Consider the following 20,526-nt stretch of genomic DNA (forward strand, 5'->3'; position numbering starts at 1 on the left):
CTCAGGCTGAGGAATATGTCTTAGTCCTTCAAGACTAACTGGCTTTAAAAATTACACAAGTACATACACGTAATTCATATACATGATAAGCAGGAACACCTGTTTTATAATAGTTAAGGGTAATGTTTGTTTAATTAATACAGGACAGAATAGGGGCGCCTGGCTGGCTCAGTTGGTGGAGCATGTGACTCTTGATCTTGGGGTTGTGAGTTCCAGCCCCACACTGGGCACAGAGTTTACTTAATTTAAATAACATAGGGGTGCCTGAGTGGCTCAGTCGGTTAAACGTCCAACTTCGGCTCAGGTCATGATCTGGCGGTTCGTGAGTTCGAGCCCCGTGTCGGGCTCTGTGCTGACCCCTCAGAGCCTAGAGCCTCCTTCGGATTCTGGGTCTCCCTCTCTCTCTACCTGTCCCCTGCACGTGCTCTGTCTCTATCTCTCAAAAATAAATAAATAAATGTTAAAAAAAAATAATTAAAAAAATATATAAATAGGTCAGAATAATGTATGAGTAGCCGACATAGTGGTTTACTGTAATTTTATACTCAACATCATTCCAGTGTTACTAAGATTGCCCAACAAAAGTATTGATAAACATAAGTTAGTAAATACATTAATACTACTTGTGATCCCAAAAACACGTACAGAAATAGTTTCATATACACTTGAAATCAATCCTGAGATCAATAAATCCTCAGGATATGTTCATCACGGGGTCAGTACAACTTTGTTAAAATAATACCGCCTCTTGAAATTACTAAGAAGAGATCAAGATCGTACCTAAGAAAAGAAACCAGCCATTAATCTCACAGTGTAGCTAAAAATTTCAGAATTGACTTCAGAGTAAATTTAGTTAGTTTAGAAATTAGTGAAGTTTCGAAGAGAACAAATAATTAAAAGAATAACTATATTCTGGCATTAAATCATTAAAAGGATCATCAATCTCTCATATAAACATGTTTCACTTAAGAGATCAACACAGCACTACTGTGAATAATATTAAAAATCTCAAATTTATTTTCTAGGCAGAACTTTTAAATTAAATCTTTTTGAGTAAGTTCAAATGATTTCTGAGGTAGGAATAGAAGGGTAAAAATGAATGAGTAATATTTCTTTCTGACGAGGACAACTCCCATGTCCTGTGCTTTTAGCAAAGGTTTCGTTTTTTAATTTTCAATTTTCAAATTTTCTTAGGGAGCTCTAGAGCGTTTTGCACATTTTTACAGAATGAGTATGTCTCGGGTAACGCATAGGTTTCTGTCTCAGTGTAAGGACTGCAAAGCAAAAAATTAGCACGCGCTATAGAATTAAGGAGATATTCTTTTAATAAGCTACAATTATTTGCTTGCTTTAATGAAGCTACTCTGAGTTGATCTGTTGCCAGTACTCTTCATCTTCCTTCTAAAAGTTTACACAGAAATTACATTCATCAGAATTCTTTTATTCTTCCTACGATACTAAATGGTTTTATCTTTAGACTTCTTATAATAAAATGCAATCATGTGGAGTTTAAATGCAGAAGAATTCTATTCGACTTACTGGCTTCTTATTGAAAATATTAACCCTTGGCTCAGGAGGTTCATAAAAATGGCTTCCTAAGAGGTCTTTTTTCATGCCATCTGTTAATTACAAGGAGAGCGGAATCTTACTCCTCCAACAACAGCAACCATAGAGTCAAGTTTCTTCAGTTCTGGATGGTGTCTAACAGAAGCAGTGGAACAAGCTGTGAAATACACGGGTCATGTTGTCAGTAATTTTGTGCTGGTCCCATAGCAAAAATGTAGGAGGGAAAAGCAGAAAAACGTATTTGCCAATATTAAAGAAGCAGCAGAAGGTTGTGCTGTGCAGACTTCACCACGCTTCTATACTGTGTGAAATTCATGACAATTTTTCCGCCAAGTATTTTAAGTCTTTATATTTATTAGCAAATAAAACTTAAAACCTGAAAGAACTCCTTCTTAACTATTTAACAAACTATGCTAACACTCAAGCATTAACGAAACTGTTTAACTTTTTGAGTACCGAAACCTGGAAGGGTAAATAAAGCATTGTGGGCATGACCAGAGAGAATCAGTTCTGGAAAACAATTTTCAGGATTCTTTACTCTTTGACATACTAGACTTATTTCTCCGTAACTCGTGGCTAGAAAAGTAATAAGAGAATTACTGGTGTTGCTAATGGGGTGAGAGAGTCGTGTTCGGGCGGGGGGGGGGGTTCGGGGCAGATGTTTAACAACTCGCAGCTGTCGCGCGGCGAACAGGCTTAATGACATTACCAGGAAGAGAAAAAGAGAGCTGCCAGGACTACTTTAAAGAATTTGTATTATTGTGACATGAAAAAAGCTTAATTAGAAGCCAAAAACTGGCCTTTGTTTAATTCTGAATCAGATCCCTCGGGGTCCCACACCATTGTCACACGTGTCTGGGTACACATCCACATACGTGTTCGGCTGTAGCAAAGTTTTTCACTTATTTACTAGAAGTCTTAGGAGAAAGGGGAGAAACAATTTTTTTGTCGTTTGATCTCGCTTTGGCTGGGTTCAACTTAATTCAAAATACTTTATAAACTTACTATAGGCAAAACCCCGTAAGGGATAATAGAGTGAATAAAATAACTCCTCACTATTCTCAAGGGACTTATGTGGAGAGGCTATGTATGTACATAAAAATAATACAAGGAAACAATATTATGGGAACGCTGCGGAATTATGGGGATTTGGGTGTTCAAACGCTGTTCCTTGTGGTAGAGCCTGACTTTGCCTGTAGGTATCTGTGGGCACCAAAGGTCTGCTATTCTTTCATCCACACAAAAACAGGTGTCTAAATTTTTGTAAGATGCCAAACTTAGGATCTATTTGGTTTCTAATTTAGCTGCCCTGAATTAACCATTCAGATTACTCCCCGAAAGTCTGGGTAAGAGACACCGTATTTAGAAAAGGATGCTTACAGGGCATTCTAGCCATCCACTCCTGTAGGAATTCTAAGTTCCAAGATCAAGCAAAGTTTAGCCTCTCTCTGAATGGCTTTTACTGAATTGCACATTATGAACCGGATGGAAAACCAATAAAAATTTCACTGAAGGGGCGCCTGGGTGGCTCAGTTAAGCGTCCCAACTTCGGCTCAGGTCGTGAGCTCACAGTTCGTGAGTTGGAGCCCCACGCTGGGTTCTGTGCTGACAGCTCAGAGCTTGGAGCCTGCTTCCAATTCTGTGTCTCCCTCTCTCTCTGCCCCTCCCCCGCTCGTTCTCTCTCTCTCTCTCTCTCTCTCTCTCTCTGTCAAAAATAAACATTAAAAAATGTTTAAATAAATTTTACTGAAAATCAAAAGGTCCACACTTAATGAAATGCCACGTCCCCATAATACACCACCGGAGAAAGTTCTGTTTCAGCTTCAAGGTGCATCTCAATCACCTTAGAAATCTTAGCTCCCACACAGTGCTGACTTTATACGCAGAGGCAACTTCAGACTTTCTAGTACACAATAAAAAAGGAAAAAAGAAACTGGTGAAATCGTTAATAATCTACTTATTTAACCCAGTGTAGCCAGGATATTATCATTTAACATGCAATCAACATAAAAGTTACTGAGATATTTTACTATTTTTCTGCGTACCAAGCCTTCAAACTCTGGTGCGCCTTTCACGCTGCTAGCACATCTCAATGACCAGTTCTATCTGAAGACTCGTGTCTACTGTACGGAACTCGCTAGAGGGCAAACTTCTTTTGGGAAACGGCCCTTTCGGGCTTCCTCCCTAACAAAACACTACAGGTCTTCTCCTTACCCCACTTCATTCTGTGTGAACAGCGGTTGTAACAATTCCACTTAGCAATTCTTCGGCGGTGAAGAGTCGGGGTGGGGGAATTGGTCAGCAGGAAATTTTAAACCCATATATCACGAAAGTAAAAAACCAAACTCTTATACTAGACGTCTTCTGGTCTATCTCCAAATGCTCTCACAGCCCCATCCTCCAACAAAATGGCATCGCTGATGGTACAGAACAACTCCTCGTCAGGAGGATACAGAACTGGAGGTGCTGACGTTCCCGGGTTTCGTTTAGCGAGGGTCATTTTTATGACCCACGCAAAGTTACGTTTAACATAAATTGAGAGATTTCTTAAAAATGTCTTTACATCATCTTTAAGTAAAAATATTATGGGCTTAGAAACAGTTCAACATCTCTTAAGTTCTGCACAATAACATTTTTTTACATTTTTTTAATATTTATTTTTGAGAGAGACAGCAGGGGAGGGGGAGAGAGCGAGAGGGAGACACAGAATCCAAAGCAGACTCTGCCTCTGAGCCGACAGCACAGAGCCCGATGCAGGGCTTGTACTCATGAACCATGAGATCATGACCTGAGCCGAAGTCGGACGCTCAACCGACTGAGCCACCCAGGCGCCCCTAGAAGGACTCTCTTTGAACAAAATCTCATTATTGATAATAGGGAGACAGTGTAGCTCGGTGAAAAAAAGCACTAGCCTGAGATGGAAGATGATTTGCCTTCTAGACTTTGCTTTGTCACACATGGGTTGTGATGCTATAGAGCTTGCTGGGCCTAAATTTCTCCATCTGTAAAATTAACGGGGGCAAAAGTACATCTCTCAGTCTCCAGAATTTACATTAAAAACTTTATCTGACAACTTCAAAATGCTTTACACTTTGAAAGCAATAGTATTTGAAGCAGATGTGACTTCCAACATGATGCCGGAAAACTGTAAAAGTGAGCTTAAATAACAAAGCCAAAACAAATGGCCAAATTGTGAAAGGAATCTAATTCTGATTATAGGCTCATTTCCTGTTCATCAGCTCCTGCTAGCTTTCCACAAATAAGTAAAAATAACACTTGACGTTCTCTGTGTGAGAGAATTCATTAAAATCAGTTTACTGGTGAGACATTTTAAATTTGAGTGACTGGGGTCACTAAGTTTCACTGCTAAAATTCTGCCTTTAGGAACTCAAAGACCTAGCGCAATAAAGAAAACCATACACAAATGTATGGTCATCGAACAGAAAGCACCTAGTATTGTTGATGAAAAGATAAATCATGAAACTTTTAAACATATATTCTGCTTCCCAGGAGTAATTTCAGTTGAAGGTGGGCAGATACTAATGAGTTAGCAGAATAGTGTTCCAATGCCAAGAACAAGGGTGGTCCAGCACCTGTTCCCTAACTGACTGAGTCCTTTGTTGTTTTTTTTTTTTTAAAGGATCAGTAATTTCTAAAAAATGCCTTGATGTCAGTGCACAATAGGATCTTTCAGAAATGTTTACATGTTGACAGAGGAAGTAGGATTCCCTCCCACTCATAACAAATCATGCACATAGGAATGACTCCTCTAGTCAGTATAAAATAACGCCACTGCTCTCTTGTACACATTTCATAAAGGTAATTAACATGCATTTCTTGGGAGGAGATAAGCACTAAAGAGTGAAATTATTACAGCTATATTGCTAATGCCATATGGAGCCCCAACCCAAAAGCCGCGTAACCTCTTCATCTACATGTCGAAACATTCTAGGCACGTGTCCTCCTGGCTACCTGATCTCGATTTTCCACACTCTGGTCAAAATCTGTGCCTCAGACAAATACTCTCACCATTAGGTGACAGAGCCACAAGAATCCTTGGGAAAGCAAATGAAAGGGGATTTATCTACTGCTATTTCTGAACCTGGGGTATCAGTCAAATGAAACTGATTTTGGCTAGATCGGATCTAAATAGAAACGCCTATCCTCTACAGAAATACGCATAATGATTTGCAGTGATTTAAAAACATGTATGTATTCTTTAAAATAAATGAAACCCACAAGTACATTTCAATAACTTTGAACTATAGGGTTATGGGTAATTCCTCCCTGTTTATTTTTCCAAATTTCTGAGCACTGAGATCGTTCTTTTGAGCTTTAAAACTGATCACACAGTTATCTATTAATGGTTAAGGCCACTTGGTAAGAATTCTGTAGAAACATGAAAACCTCATAAAGACTATAAAAATTGTTGCCTCTAACAACCAAGGAATTTATAAACAATTCAGTAATTTAAAAAAACCCTCTAAGCTCCAAAGTTTCAGACCTTAAAAATTAAGCCTCTTCTACATCATTTAAGAATCTTCCCTCCATTCTAAAACCCAGATCTACCAATACCCGAGTTTCAAATCAAATCTGAGTCAGCAGCTGTCACCAATTATAAAAAGAACTTAAAACTACACTTATTTAATCCCAAAATAAGTTTTTAAAACCATTTTTTAAGAATAAAACATCAAGGGGCGCCTGGGTGGCTCAGTCGGTTAAGCGGCCGACTTCGGCTCAGGTCATGATCTCGCGGTCCGTGAGTTCGAGCCCCGCGTCGGGCTCTGTGCTGGCAGCTCGGAGCCTGGAGCCAGTTTCAGATTCTGTGTCTCCCTCTCTCTGACCCTCCCCCGTTCATGCTTGTCTCTCTCTGTCTCAAAAATAAATAAACGTTAAAAAAAAATTAAAAAAAAAAAAAGAATAAAACATCAAAACATGCTATCTCAATTCAGCAGTCTTTTAAAAGGGACAAAACTGGGGCTGTAAGTGCCAATAATGGGCAAATAACATGTATCAGAAACCACCAGTTGTATTCACACCAGTTCCTAAAATAGGTCTGTTCTTGTAAGAGCTTTTGCAACCATTTGCAAGAAAGGGGAAAATCACAAAAGGCTTGATTTTTGCAGAAGGCACTTTATAAAAGCGTCCCAGCTCCAGTTTGGTTGGGTATAGTGTCAGAACAGGGAAATAATGCAAAATACCAAAAATGCAAATACCTTAACTATGGAGGACATGCGTCTTTTCTTAGTAAAAGGCATGCCTGGGTATGAGAGACAATTTGTTTCAATCTGGCACAGGGTTTGGCAAAGCTTAGGAGTAAAAGGAACAAGCAAAATATGACGGCTATGTTGTGCACGGAACAGATACTTTTAAAACTTTTAACGTTTATTTATTTTTGAGAGAGAGGGAGTGAGAGTACAAGCAGGGGAGGGGCAGAGAGAGAGGGAGACACAGAATATGAAGCAGGCTCCAGGCTCTGAGCTGCCAGCACAGAGCCAGACGTGGGGCTCCAGCTCACGAACCAGGAGATTATGACCTGAGCCAAAGTTGGATGCTTAACCGACTGAGCCACCCAAGCGCCTCTGGAACAGATAATTTAGACCTGAGAAGACGAACCATGCCTGAAAACTAAGTTTGGACGTCTCTTACGTTGTCCATTACATGCCTGTGTGCAATTAAATGCCTGCCAAACTGTTCCTGGCACTTTTGTGATTCAGATAGAATACCTTACAAGGGAAATAAAGAACTCACAAGGGGGAATGTCAAATGCAGACAGAGGTTTTTCTATTAGGCCAGATCTCTTGTTGTTGTTGCTGTTTCAAGTCAGATTTGAAAGACTCGGTCTTTTCAGAAGTTCAACAAAACAATGGATTTATTTTATCCCAGTATCATTTTTTTTTAGTTTATTTTGAAAATAGAGTTTCTACTAAGCCAGTTTACAAATCTTTCTGATTTATGTAGAATAGAAAAATATTCATATCCATCTTAATAAGAGTAGGCCCAAGTACGAGGTACGTTTTCTAGATGTAACTACAAATAAAATTTTATTTTTCTTTAAAGTTTATTTATTTTGAGAGAGAGAGAGAGAGAGTGAGAGAGAGAGGGAGGGAGGGAGGGAACAGGAGCAAGAGAGCAACAGGGGGAAGAGCACACAGAGAGGGAGAGGCTCCAAGCAGGTTCCGAGCTGTCAGCACAGAGCCTGACAAGGGGCTCAAACCCATGAACCGTGAGATCATGTCTTGAGTGCCAATCAAGAGTCGGACATTTAACCCACTGAGCCACCCAGGCGCCCCACTATAAATAAAAATTTTTTTATTTTTAATTTTTTTTTTCGTTTATTTATTTTTGGGACAGAGAGAGACAGAGCATGAGCAGGGGAGGGGCAGAGAGAGAGGGAGACACAGAATCGGAAACAGGCTCCAGGCTCTGAGCCATCAGCCCAGAGCCTGACGCGGGGCTCGAACTCACGGACCGCGAGATCGTGACCTGGCTGAAGTCGGACGCTTAATCGACTGTGCCACCCAGGCGCCCCAAAAATTTTTTAATAAAATTTTTTAATGTTTATTTATTTTTGAGAGAGAACGAACGTGCGCACGTCCATGCGCGCAGGTGGGAGAGGGGCAGAGAGAGAGGGAGACACAGAATCCAAAGCAGGCTCCAGGCTCCAAGCTGTCAGCACAGAGCCCGATGCAGGGCTCGCAATCACGAGCCATGAGATCACGACCTGAGCTGAAGTTGGACACTTAACAGACTGAGCCACCCAGGCACCCCTATAAATAAAATTTTAAAAACCAAAGGTGATTGCAACAGAATTCTACGTCACTAACTCACTTTCCTCATGGAGAAATATCATCTCTTTACTCACTCAGGTGAAACAGAGAAGGAAAATGAAAAAGCAAAAGAAATGCCAAGAATCATTCGGCACTTCCTAGAGAGACACTGACACCAACCTCAGGAAAACATAATGCGTATCCCTACCATGTTAGAAAAAACAAAAAATCTGCCCACCATAATGTGGTCTAGTTCAAACTCGGAAACATTTCTATTTTTAAAAATATGCAAAAGAAAACATCTCCGCTTTACATCTTAAATAATTCTTGCTGATAAGGAGGAAATGTTTTTCTAACAGCCTGTAGAGTCAAGTCTGTCCATAAAGGTTCATGCTGGTTTTCACTCCTGGCAACGAAAACACATTGAAGAGAAACTCCTGAAGAAAAAGCCTCATTCAAAAGTGATTTCGTTCATTAAATAGGGAAAGGGGGAGAGGGAACATTAGGGTCAATCAAAAGAAGACATGAAATTATTCATGTTTTCACCCTTATCCATAAACAAGTTCAGAAGGTAATTGCATTTGTGGCAAGAACTATATCCTCACAAAGATACTACTAAAAAAGGGGAAAAGACAGAATTACAAATAAGTTTAATTTTTTTTATTTTTTGAGAGAGAGAAAGAGAGAGAGCAAGCAGGGGAGGGACAGAGAGAGAGGAAGACACAGAATCCAAAGCAGGCTCCAGGCTCTGAGCTCTCAGCACAGAACCTGACCCGGGGCTCAAACTTGTAACTGTGAGATCATGACCTGAGCCGAAGCCAGACGCTTAACTGACTGAGCCACCCCAGGCGCCCCTAACAGATGTTTCAAAATAGGCACCAGACTTTTATATGGTCACCTTGTTTCAGAGGATCTTATGTAGAAAAGAAATTGCAATGGGAAATACATTTTCACCTCTCACAAAAAATAAGTTTAATCCCTCATAATTTTCCCACCAAAAGCTCATTTGAGAAATAATTTATCGCATGAAAGCACTACTATAAAATACTTTAAAAGACCAAGGTCATAACTTACGTATGTATATAGTTTCAAAAACATTATGAGGATTCAGGGTACAAGTAGCTGAACGGGAAAAAGAGAGGAAGCTATCCACCGGGCACAGAGATGATCTCATTCCTGTATATAAAAAGGCATCAAAAGGCACTCTGCTCATGCTTTTTCCCAATGGTATTTCTGAGCGATGGAGATCCTCAGATTAATATTAACACTAAAAAGCTGACTAAAGTACCTTTACTATCAGAAAACATGAAATTCGGAACAAAAACCACTAGGGAGAGAGGATCCCTCGCATCAAAAGAAAGAAGTTCTCTGTAATGCATGAGGTGATTCAAGAGTGTAATAATCTGCAACTGAAATCTGGAAATGCTGGGCTTGAAAAATACCAACAGTATAGATCACGCAGGAAAAAGACAACGGTTTCCTCTCAACCAGACCCCAAAAGCAGGAGGTAAACACCCAAAGTTACGTTTTAGAGTCTTTGGATTTAAATAACGATCCACATCCTTTGAGATGGAAATTCGAATGAGCCGCCCTAAGAAATATCTAAGAAATATCTCAAGAGGTGAGAGGGGAAACAGAGATGAAATTCAATGGAGGAAGAAAAAAACAAAAAGCAAATGCGATACAAAGCTTAAAGGATCCAACAGGAACTTCTGAGGCAATGAACACACAGAAGAAATCCTAAGCCGTGTGAAAGAAAACTGGAAGACGCGGAGACGGTAGAAGGCCGTGCAAGGAAGCAGTGTGCACAGATCCCTCTTGGCTCTAAGGGAGGTGTGGATGTGCATTTCTTCAGAACACTAAAGATCTAAGACTCTTTATCTGCTCATTTTTCTTACACGCCAGAGCCGGAAAATCTCCAGCGTGGGGGGTCCAACCGAGGAGGAGGGAAACCCTGTGCCACTGAAGACTACATTCTGATAAGCAGGCTGAGTCCATCGCAAAATGTTAAAACCAAGTTTTATTTCAATCTGCCAAACTGGAGACATACGGTGACCTCCACACATCTCTGTAAACTCCTTTCCTTGCAAAAAAAAAAACCAGACGATGGTGACGAAAGGAGCGTTTCTGAGGTTTGGACAAAGTAACGCATAGCAGAACCTCAGGAAAAGCTTCATTTAGCTTTCTTTTAAACATTAAGGTTTTTCCTGGAGTAACCCCTCAAAGCATTCAATGTCAGCAATGCCATAAAAGAGAAACCCTGGCCCACATTCATCTACGAAGCTGCTTTTAAAGGCTGTTTTTAAAAATGGCAGTCCTTTTCCTTGGCCAACCCTACCACCTTCCACCAGATGGCTTGTCCCCATCCTCTCAGCGAAAGAAAAAGCAAATAAAAACTACGCCGGAAGTATTCAGTGGGAGGATAAGCTGTACGAAACCGTCACTGAACGGTCGGGCACGTTTCCAGTCGGTCCATCACCTACAGCGCCATTTCTAACCCCCTTCGGCTGCCCGAACAGCGCGGCCACCTCCTGAAGGAAAGACGGGTGGGGGCAGGTCCTCAGTAGAGGTTGTCAGTGTTGGTGCTCCGAGGGGTCTTGATCTTCTCGATGTTTTTGAGGATCACATCATGCAGGGTGGCGTACTGGTTCCGCACGTGCAGCAGGATCTGGCGCACGCTCAGGTACTCGTTTTCGTCCACCTCGGCTACCGTGCGGCGATAATCTTCCACCTGGGGGTACTTCACGATCTTGGACACCAGCTTGGCCCTGGTGTTGTAGTAGGTGGAGAAGCGGCGCAGATAGGAGGCTGCCGTGCTCTCCACGGTCCACAGCTGGTCCACGGTGTCCTCCTGGATGGACACTCCGAAGTTGTTGCCGTCCTCCACCTTCGGGATGAGCAGCTGCACCCACATGCGCACCGTGTTGCATTTCTCCCTCAGCAGCTCGATCTCGGGTTTCACCCGCTCGATCAGCTCCACCAGATGCTGGTTGCTCCGCAGCAGCTGTCCCTCGCCGCCCGGCAGTGCCGGCACTTTGACCGAGGGCTGGGTCTGCGGAGGCCGCGGGTCCCGGTTGGGCCCGTCCCCCGCGGTGTCGGGGGCGGCGGGGGGCTCCGGGGCCGGCACCGAACGGATTCTGGACAGGTCTTGCAGGCGCAGCTCCTGGACCCGACTATCCAGCTCCGACAGCTTCTGAGGGAAGAAGGTGGACACCAGATCCTCGGCCTCCTGCGCGATGCGGGCCCGAAACGAATCCACTTTCCCCCGCACGTCCTGCTCCAGCTTCAGCGGGGAAGCCATGACGTCCAGGGGCGTCGAGCGTTGGGGCGGCGGACACTACCCGGGCTCCCCCCGCGGCCGGCGGGCCGGCCTTGGGCTTCCGCCGCCACGGCCAACTCCCAACAGACCATGCCCAGCCACGCCGGAAGTGACGTCCCGGACTCCCGGCGGCGCGGCCCGGCCCGCGGTGGGTGGGGAGGGGAGGGAGCCACGTGCCGACCGCGCCCTCCGGACAACGCCCCAGCCAGGCGGCCCTGGCACCTGTGTGTGTGCAGTGGGGGTCCGGGGGTGGGGGGTGGGGGGGGGGGCTGCGGATCTAGTTCCCGGAGCAGTCCCCCACCCCCACCCCCACCCCCGGCCTCTCGGCCGGAAGCCTGCCCGGGAAAGACGGTGCCAAAGAACATCGGTAAACTTGAGCACTGTGAGGACCAAGCAGACGAGTCGATGTACTTTATACATAGGAGCTCAAGGAGATCCACGATCGCTCTACTTGTTTTACTTTCATTTTCCTGAAATACTTTCCTTTTGTTCTTTGCAACACCATAGTGCATACCTTGGATTTTATACTGAAATTATTAAAGTTTAGATCAAAAAAGGATTATTCTAAAGATGTTATAAGTTCTGAACGTAACTGTCACCTCAGTTGAACTGCAAACTTCCTCAGGGCATAGGCCAAGTCTTAATTTGTCTCCGCTGCATGTGGCACAATGCCTGGTGTGGAGCAGGTGCTCAATACCCGTCTGATGAAACAACCTTGAATTAGTAAGATTTTAGCAAACCATGACTTCACAAGATCTAGAACAAAAAAGTATCAACAAGACATGTTACAGGTTGGTGTCCGCAGCAAGCGGACAGAGATTGCTTCCAGGAAATTTATTAGGGGCTGTTCTTAACCAAAGGACCCCTGGAAAGGAAGAGCTACAGCAGAGGGAGAAGCTGATGAAATCTCTAAGCCTCAGCTGACCCCATGGGGAAGGGGAAAGCCCCTTCACAGTTGTCCAAAGTTGAGGACAAGGCAATTCCTGAAGGGAATTTGGAAAGAAATTCCTTAGCTCTGAGGCACGACCTGGGGAGTGCCTCAAAGCTCCAAGAACACATGCACCACAGTAAGATAACTAGACTAACAAACTAGTGATTTCACTTGTATTCAAGTCAACTGTGTTCAGCCCCAATTAGGGGATGAAATTTCTGTGTTTCGATCATTTCAGGTCTTGGAATGTGACAAAGGTGTGGTAGAGGGAATTATATTTTCAACGATGTGTGTATGGGGATAAAGGTGTATACATATTGTGGTGTGTATGGGGTGGGTATTGGAGAACTACTGGTAAGCTGGATCTTCAGGTAGGAGGGAAGGTGGCAGGAAACGAGGCAGGAGGGTAAGCAAGGACCAGCTCCTAGAGGCAGGGCCCTGTTTGCCATGATTAAGGAACTTGGATTTAATAAAAAGCCAGTGAAGGGCAGGGAAAACACAAACACACACACACATACACACACAGATGGAGGACTTCAGTGGTCAAGGTGGATCTGAAGAGGAGAATAGAGACTGCTGATAGAATCCAAAGCATGCCTCAAAGTGATGGCAATGGGGCTGGAGAGAAGAATATAGAGTTTTAGGAAGTACAATTAATGGTATATGGTGATAGTTTTGGATATGAAGAGATGAGAAAAGGCAGAATTCAATACTAATTTTTCCTTTTTGTGGTTAAAGGAAGAATTTCTGTTTATACCTACATTAAACCTCTCCTAAGAGATAACTTGGATATACATATATTTTTACACATGCAAATTTACATTCAAGTTAATGGGAATTTAGATAGAGCGATCACACAGAAAAGGAAAATCCAATCCTGAAACATGACCACAGCTTTCCCACATCTTGATTTTCTTCATAAGTTTGGCTATAACAGATTACACGAGAGCTACTATAGAAATTCTCTTTAATTGAAAAATATCCTCAGTGCTATATATGGTTTATCAAATGGTTACTCTTTTTTTCTTATTCCAAATTTTTATTTAAATTCTAGTTGGTTAACATTTAGTGTAATACTGGTTTCTGGAGTACAATTTAGTGATTCATCACTTAAGTAAAACACCCAGTGCTCATCACAACAAGCGTCTTCCTTAGTACCCATTACCCACTTAGCCCATCCCACTTCCACCTCCCTCCATCAACCTTCAGTTAGTTCTCTATCATGAAGAGTCTCTTGTGGTTTGCTTCCCTGTCTCTTTTTTTGCCCCTTCAAATATGTTCATCTGCTTTGTGTCCCAGATTCCACGTATGAGTGAAATCATATGGTATTTGTATTTCTCTGGTGGACTTATTTTGCTTAGCATAATACACTCTAGCTCCATCCACATCATTCCAACTGGCGGTATTTCACTCTGATTGACGGCTGAGTAATATTCCACTGTATATACCACATCTTCTCTATCCATTCATCAGTTGATGGACACCTGGGCTCTTTACAAAGTTTGGCTATTGCTGATAGTACTGGTACAGACATCGGGTTGCACTGTCCCTTCAAATCAGTATTTTTGTATCCTTTGGGTAAATACCTAGTAGTACAACTGCTGGATCGTAGGGCAGTTTGGTTACTCTATTTTCAAAGAGAAAATATTTCTAGCTGCTCTTTTAAATAACAGAGGACTTTTTATATTATGACACTGACTAATGCTGCCATTTATATGAAATTATTTTCTTTAGTTGTCTGATGACAGGATATAAAATCCTTGGGGAGGGGGCTCAGCTGCTCTTTTTTCTGGCGTGGTGTAAGAATTGTATTCATTCACAATGTTTCTTGTCCTTGTTAATGAAAGCAACAGTTGGTAGGAAAATGACAGCTCCTAATGCTGCTTTGCCCACTGACCATCGGCAATCAGCAGTTGTTTTTAAAAATTATTTAATGCACTTGCATGCCATGATCCCACCCATGAAATGGACACCGAGTGCTAACAGGTGGAAGAAAGCCATGAACAGCTGTGTAGTGTTGTCTTGTTCAGGTCAGTTTCTCCTTTCTCTACAGCCCAGCAGGGTTCAGCATGTACGGATGCCAAGACTGACACACCACTTTTCTTTTAGTAATACCTACAGATTTACGGATTGATTTATCCTTTAAATATCCTCCAGCTCTGAAACTAAGCCTGTAAAGAAAGGATTCTGTGGTCCTATGTATGAGTTCCATTTAGCGAATTAGTCTAAGCAACTATTGTGTCAACTCTTGGATATAGATGTAACTTCGAGGGGCGCCTGGGTGGCTCAGTCGGTCAAGCGGCTGACTTCGGCTCAAGTCGTGATCTCGCCGTTTTTGAGTTCGAGCCCCGTGTTGGGCTCTGTGCCGACAGCTGGGAGCCTGGAGCCTGCTTCAGATTCTGTATCTCCCTCTCTCTCTCTGTTCCTCCACCGCTCACGCTTGCGCTCAACAATAAGCATTAAAAAAAAAAAAATTCTAAATAAATAAATAAATGTAACTTGGAGATACAGATTGGAATTTAATCCTTCAAAATACTTATTTCCTCACAGCTTTCTGTCAATAGAAGTTAGGAGAAATATAATCAATGGGGCTAAACCTAGATAATCATAGGATTCTGATGAGCCCTTATGTTGATAAAATTCTTCATCTCTAGATTGCAATGGACCTTAAGTTATCTAGACCAAAGGGCTTCATTCAAAACTTATCGGTACCCCCTAGTGAGCATAAAATGCTTCGTTTTCCAATGTAGTCAGTGAGAACGCTGCCAGAGTCACTTTCTAGGTTGACAAATGCCTCCCTTCCCCTTCTCATTCTTCCTCCTAGTCTGCAGCAAGCAAAGGTACAGAAATAAACAGTGTAGAAGCACCTGCTGCCATGGCCTCTGGTCGGTCGTAGCTGCCAATTCAACATCTCCAGGATCTGTCTCCAGGTCTAACCTGTGCATACCTTTATGCAAAGAGGAGTGGCAAAACAGCACTGTGGTTAAGGCTGTGCAGTCACCCTGCCACGTTCCAACCCCGGCTTTGCTACTTACCAGCCATGTGACCCTGCTCGGTTGTTTTACCTCTCTGCGCTGCATTCTCTTCATCTATAAAATGAGCATGACAATAATAGCTATCTCATAAAAGTTGTTTTGAGGATCTAGTTAATAAAGAGTTCGGCACAGTGCCTTGAACGTGGGACGTGCTCAGTAAATGTTAGCTATTATTAAAGGAGAGGCATCGACATTCCAACATCTCCCTTCACCCTCTGGAATGGAGAACTGTGAATTCTATACAAACAAATCAAGGTATACTTTTCTTGTTCACGGTCTTGTTATTTATCAGTGATGACTCACTGTATTACAGAGTTGGATGTAAGCAATTAAAAAAAAAACAAAACTTGCTTGAGTTTTTTAGAATCCGTATCACAGAGGGCGTAAGTGAAGTGCAAATGTTACTAGCTACCTTGGCTGAAAAGTACATTTCTCAGCAGAACCCTTTCTGCAATTGCCATGTCTTCATCACATTTGTATTTTCTCTTACAAATGACATAATTGGTATAATTTGGAAACACTGATGTCTACTATCAAGGATCTCTAAGATCATGGATTCTAACCAAAATCTATTAACCTCTGGGTCCCAGATGCCTGACTTTTTTAAATGATTTGGCCAATGACTCTCGACCCAAGGCACTGATGGCTCCCTTGTTTTCAAAACCCCTGTTCTGGATGAACAATGAACCCTCTAGTTCTGCATTTCACATATTGTGGTCCATCAGTTCCTTGTAATTATTTGTGTGAATTCACGGTGATGATAAAACAATCGATGTAAGCATATTCTGGGGTGATATTATAACTGCCATGCAATTTGGGGGCCAATAATTCTATTTTTTATGATTATAATGCCACCAAGTACCATTATTTTATTTTCATTTTTAAAGGTTTATTGGATTATTTATTTTTTGAGAGAGACAGAAAGCACAAGCAGGGAAGGGACAGAGAGAGAAAGAGAGAGAGAGAATCCCAAGTAGGTTCCATGCTGTCAGCACAGAGCCCAACTTGGGTCTCGATCTCAAAAACTGTGAGATCATGACTGAGCCAAAATCAAGAGTTGGATGCTTAACCAGGGGCACCCGATGGCTCAGTTGGTTAAGCATCCTACTCTTGGTTTTGGCTCAGGTTATGATCTTGTGGTTCGTGAGTTCGAGCTCCACATTGGGGTCCGTGCAGACAGTGTGGACCCCGCTTGGGATTCTCTCCCTCCTGCTCTCTCTGCCTCTCCCCTGCTCTCTTTCTCTCTCAAAATAAATAAAAACAATTTTTTTCAATAACAAAAGATTTGGATGCTTAACCAGCTGAGCCCCCCAGGCGTCCCCAGTACCAGTACCACTACCTTAATTGATCAGAGAGAAAAGCCTATTAGGTATGGTTATCTTTGTTTCCCCTTCTCCTAAACAACTGTTAATCAGATGGAGCAAAGGTTTCCTTAGCGGGTCAGAGAGAGAAAACTGGAGGGAGAATTTGGTTCTCAAAGAGTACTCGATAGTGAGAAAGCGTCTAAGTAAAAATGCAAGGAACCTGCACCGTGAGAGTTGGCATCACGCTCACTTGTCAGGCGTGACGACTTCCCACCAACATGATCTTTTACGTAAATTCATGTTGTTGGTGTTAATTTTATTCTCTTTGTAATTTTATTTCTATTTAATTTACACAATTACTTTGGCTTTATAGCTATAAATCTAGAAGTTTAAGATGCTTTGAGAACTTAATGTTCATATATGCTTAAAACGATGCGTAACAATGGAGAATTTCTTCTTTAAAGAAATTACTTCCTTTAAAAGTACAAACCCTCTTGTAACATCTGGTACAAACAACTGCAGTTACCTTCTTAAAATGCGTGTCTGGCCACATTTCCATCTTCTACAGGGTACGGACCAGATTCGTTAGGCATGGCCCACAAGTTCCTCCACGAATGGACCCTGCCATCTTTTATTTCCCAGAAGCTACTCTCCATTTCAACAGAGGCTCTCTCCTACGTCCTCTGCACTTACGTATTCACCTCTCTCTGTGTGAACGCCACACTGCCTCCTCCTCCTCCCGCTCTACCCTACTCGTTCCCCCTTCTAGAATCAACTCAAGGGGTGTTCGGTGAAGAAACCTACCCAGGTACCACCCCCTCCTTCCTCGGTGAGGTTAGTGTTCTGGGCACAAGTCACATAGTGTAGTATTATCTACCTCATAAAGCTGCCGAGAAGGGTAAATGAAACAACTTACCTCAAACAGCTAGGACACTAAATGCTCCAGAAACAGTAGTTGTTTGTAATCTCAGAGTATTCTGCATGTATCTCTTTCACAGTTCCTATCACAGCGTTGTCATTTTAGATTTACAAGTCACTTGTCTCCACTATGATAACCTCTTGGAGGACAAGGATTTTAGCTTATTCATTTTTATACAGTCTATGGTAGCACAGTGTCTGCTAAAAGCAAGTGTTCAATGAACATTTACTGAATGAATAAATGAATTAATGAAGCAAAACAGGATAAAACTTAGCAGACGGGACCTGACTAGCGGAAGACATGGGACTCTCAAGCAGCTCATCTTTCTCTTTTTTTCCTCCCTGGAAAGTTGCTCAACTGTGCAACATCCCTCCTGGGAGTCCTCACTGCCGTCTTCTGGGCTGGGCTCTTTAGGGATTTAGACAGGAAAGGTAGGACACAGATTTCTGTCTCCCACCAACAGGATGCCGAGCTTGACATTCTGCTTCTGACTGCGGTAACAGACCAGAAATCTGGGAGTCACAGGATTGCTGAGTTCTACACAGTCACCCTCGCTTAACTACCTGGAGCTGCTCTGTAGAAGAGTAGTTATGCAGTGCTACGTGTTTGTGCAAAACGAACATATTGGGGAGCAGTAGAGAGGTACACACAAGGAATAAGGGTGATGCTGGCTCTGACTCATGCTCCTACTGTTTACTTATAGCTTCTTATTAGTATGAGATTTGTTTTATTTGGCAAGAGTACAAGATTTCAACGGACTGAGAGAGGAAGATGTAAGAAAATGCCTAAGCGTAAAACTTCTACAGCTGAATAATAATCTGTAACTCGGTGCTGTGTCAACAGGCTCCCGAGGGGCTGGTGCAAGCTGAAACCACTCCCGAATCACAGATTTCATGAGCTGCAGACTTTACGGCGAAAAGTATAGTAGTGGTTAACTCAAGATTTTATTCCTCCATAGACACTTCCATTTATAAATGCTAAATTCACTAGGTGAGGCTACATTTTTTTTTATACAAAATATGTACAATGAGTTTTTAATTTCTCTAATTTCCACCAGCAGCGATGGTCAAAAATCAAAATTTTTAATTTAACAACATATGCCGAAGATTTTATACGCTTCAACCTGAAAACAAAAGTACTTTTTCAATGTTCATTTAAAAGTATGCTCTGTCCTCTGACCCTGATTGTCCTTCTTGGCATTTCCCACAAACTGACATTCGTTTTACATATTTGTATATCTGTTTATAAGTATTTGTCACTAGAACATAAAAGTGAGGGCTTTGTTTTATCACTGGATTCTTTAGAATGAGAACAGCCTGGAATATAATGGCTACTCAATAAACATTTTGTTGGATGAATAAGGATAAAATGGTTCAATCTCTTAATTCTTTGAGGACAGCTGCATTTGGAAGAGTGGTTTTTTTTTTTAATTATGAAAGTAAAGCAATTAATCAAATAGTCACACTTAGCATGAATAAAAGTTTTCTGGATAATAAACTCAATTTTTTTTTAAGTTTATTTATTTGAGAGAGGAGTGTGCGCATACACGCATGTGTGGGAGGGAAGGGGCAGAGAGAGAGGAAGAGAGAGAATCCCAAGCAGCTTCTGTCAGTCCAACACGGGGCTCGAATTCACAAACTGAGATCATGACCTGAGCCAAAATCAAGAGTCAGATACTTAACTGACTGAGCTACTCAGGCGCCTAAAATCAATTCTTAAAAGATTGGAAGAAAGAAATCTTTTATGCTCTAAGGGTATCTTACATTCATCTTTTCTCTTAAAGAGCAACAAAAGAGGCACGACTGGGTTTTCAGAAATTTGGATTTGGTGTTTATCACTACCATTCACCTTCTTAAAATAAATAGAACTGTTTGTTTCAAAATGAAATTACGGGGGTGCCTGGGTGGCGCAGTCGGTTAAGCGTCCGACTTCAGCCAGGTCACGATCTCGCGGTCCGTGAGTTCGAGCCCCGCGTCAGGCTCTGGGCTGATGGCTCAGAGCCTGGAGCCTGTTTCCGATTCTGTGTCTCCCTCTCTCTCTGCCCATCCCCCGTTCATGCTCTGTCTCTCTGTCCCAAAAATAAATAAACGTTGAAAAAAAAAAAAAATTTTAAACAAAATGAAATTACAAACTGCATTTTGATAGATGGAAATTATGCCTTCCTAGCTTTATATTTTAAAGTCAGGTCAACTACCCAGAACTACAGTAAAATCTCAAAAATACAAATAAAAACAATGGAGTGTGGACTTGTTTTTAGTTCTATTAACTTTTTGCTTAAGAACACTATATTCTTCCTAATCTAAACTGAACACAAACTTGGTGAAATAATCCTAGGAGGAGAACAGCTTTCAAATAATTAGCGATCATCGAGGCACAGAAATGAGATTGACCGTTTCTTTCTGTATGGTGCACTATTATAAATAACTAGATATTTTACTAAAAAATAAGATAAACTGTATAACTTAAAAAGCTGACCCCCAAACCTCAGACTTCAGTGAAGCTGTTATATCAGAATAGACTTGAGCTATTTTAAAATCTGAATTCAAGTTCTTTCATCAGTAATTTTTTAATATGTTTAATAACCTATAGATTTTTTTTCTTTTTTTTTTTTTTTAGATTTCTTTAAAAAAAAAAAAAGATTTTATTTTTAAGTAATCTCTATACCCAGCATGGGGCTCGAAC

The 20,526-nt window shown here is 41.8% G+C and overlaps 2 protein-coding genes across 5 annotated transcripts in view; both read right to left on the reverse strand.

Moving 5' to 3' along the window:
• ATF6 (activating transcription factor 6) overlaps positions 1-20,526 on the reverse strand; it is a 199,461-nt gene that overhangs the window by 71,421 nt on the left and 107,514 nt on the right. The window lies entirely within an intron of this gene.
• On the reverse strand, positions 10,339-11,853 carry LOC125155038 (proteasome activator complex subunit 3-like). Its single transcript, XM_047839842.1, has one exon. It carries the CDS (start codon positions 11,635-11,637, stop codon positions 10,897-10,899), a length of 741 nt encoding a protein of 246 aa, XP_047695798.1. The 5' UTR covers positions 11,638-11,853; the 3' UTR covers positions 10,339-10,896.

This window comes from Prionailurus viverrinus, chromosome F1 (assembly GCF_022837055.1).
Source record: "Prionailurus viverrinus isolate Anna chromosome F1, UM_Priviv_1.0, whole genome shotgun sequence".
Taxonomy (NCBI): Eukaryota; Metazoa; Chordata; class Mammalia; order Carnivora; family Felidae; genus Prionailurus; species Prionailurus viverrinus.

What these genes read in the sequence shown, in the direction of transcription:
- LOC125155038 (XM_047839842.1), bottom strand. Translation starts at nt 11,637, where the DNA reads ATGGCTTCCCCGCTGAAGCTGGAGCAGGACGTGCGGGGGAAAGTGGAT.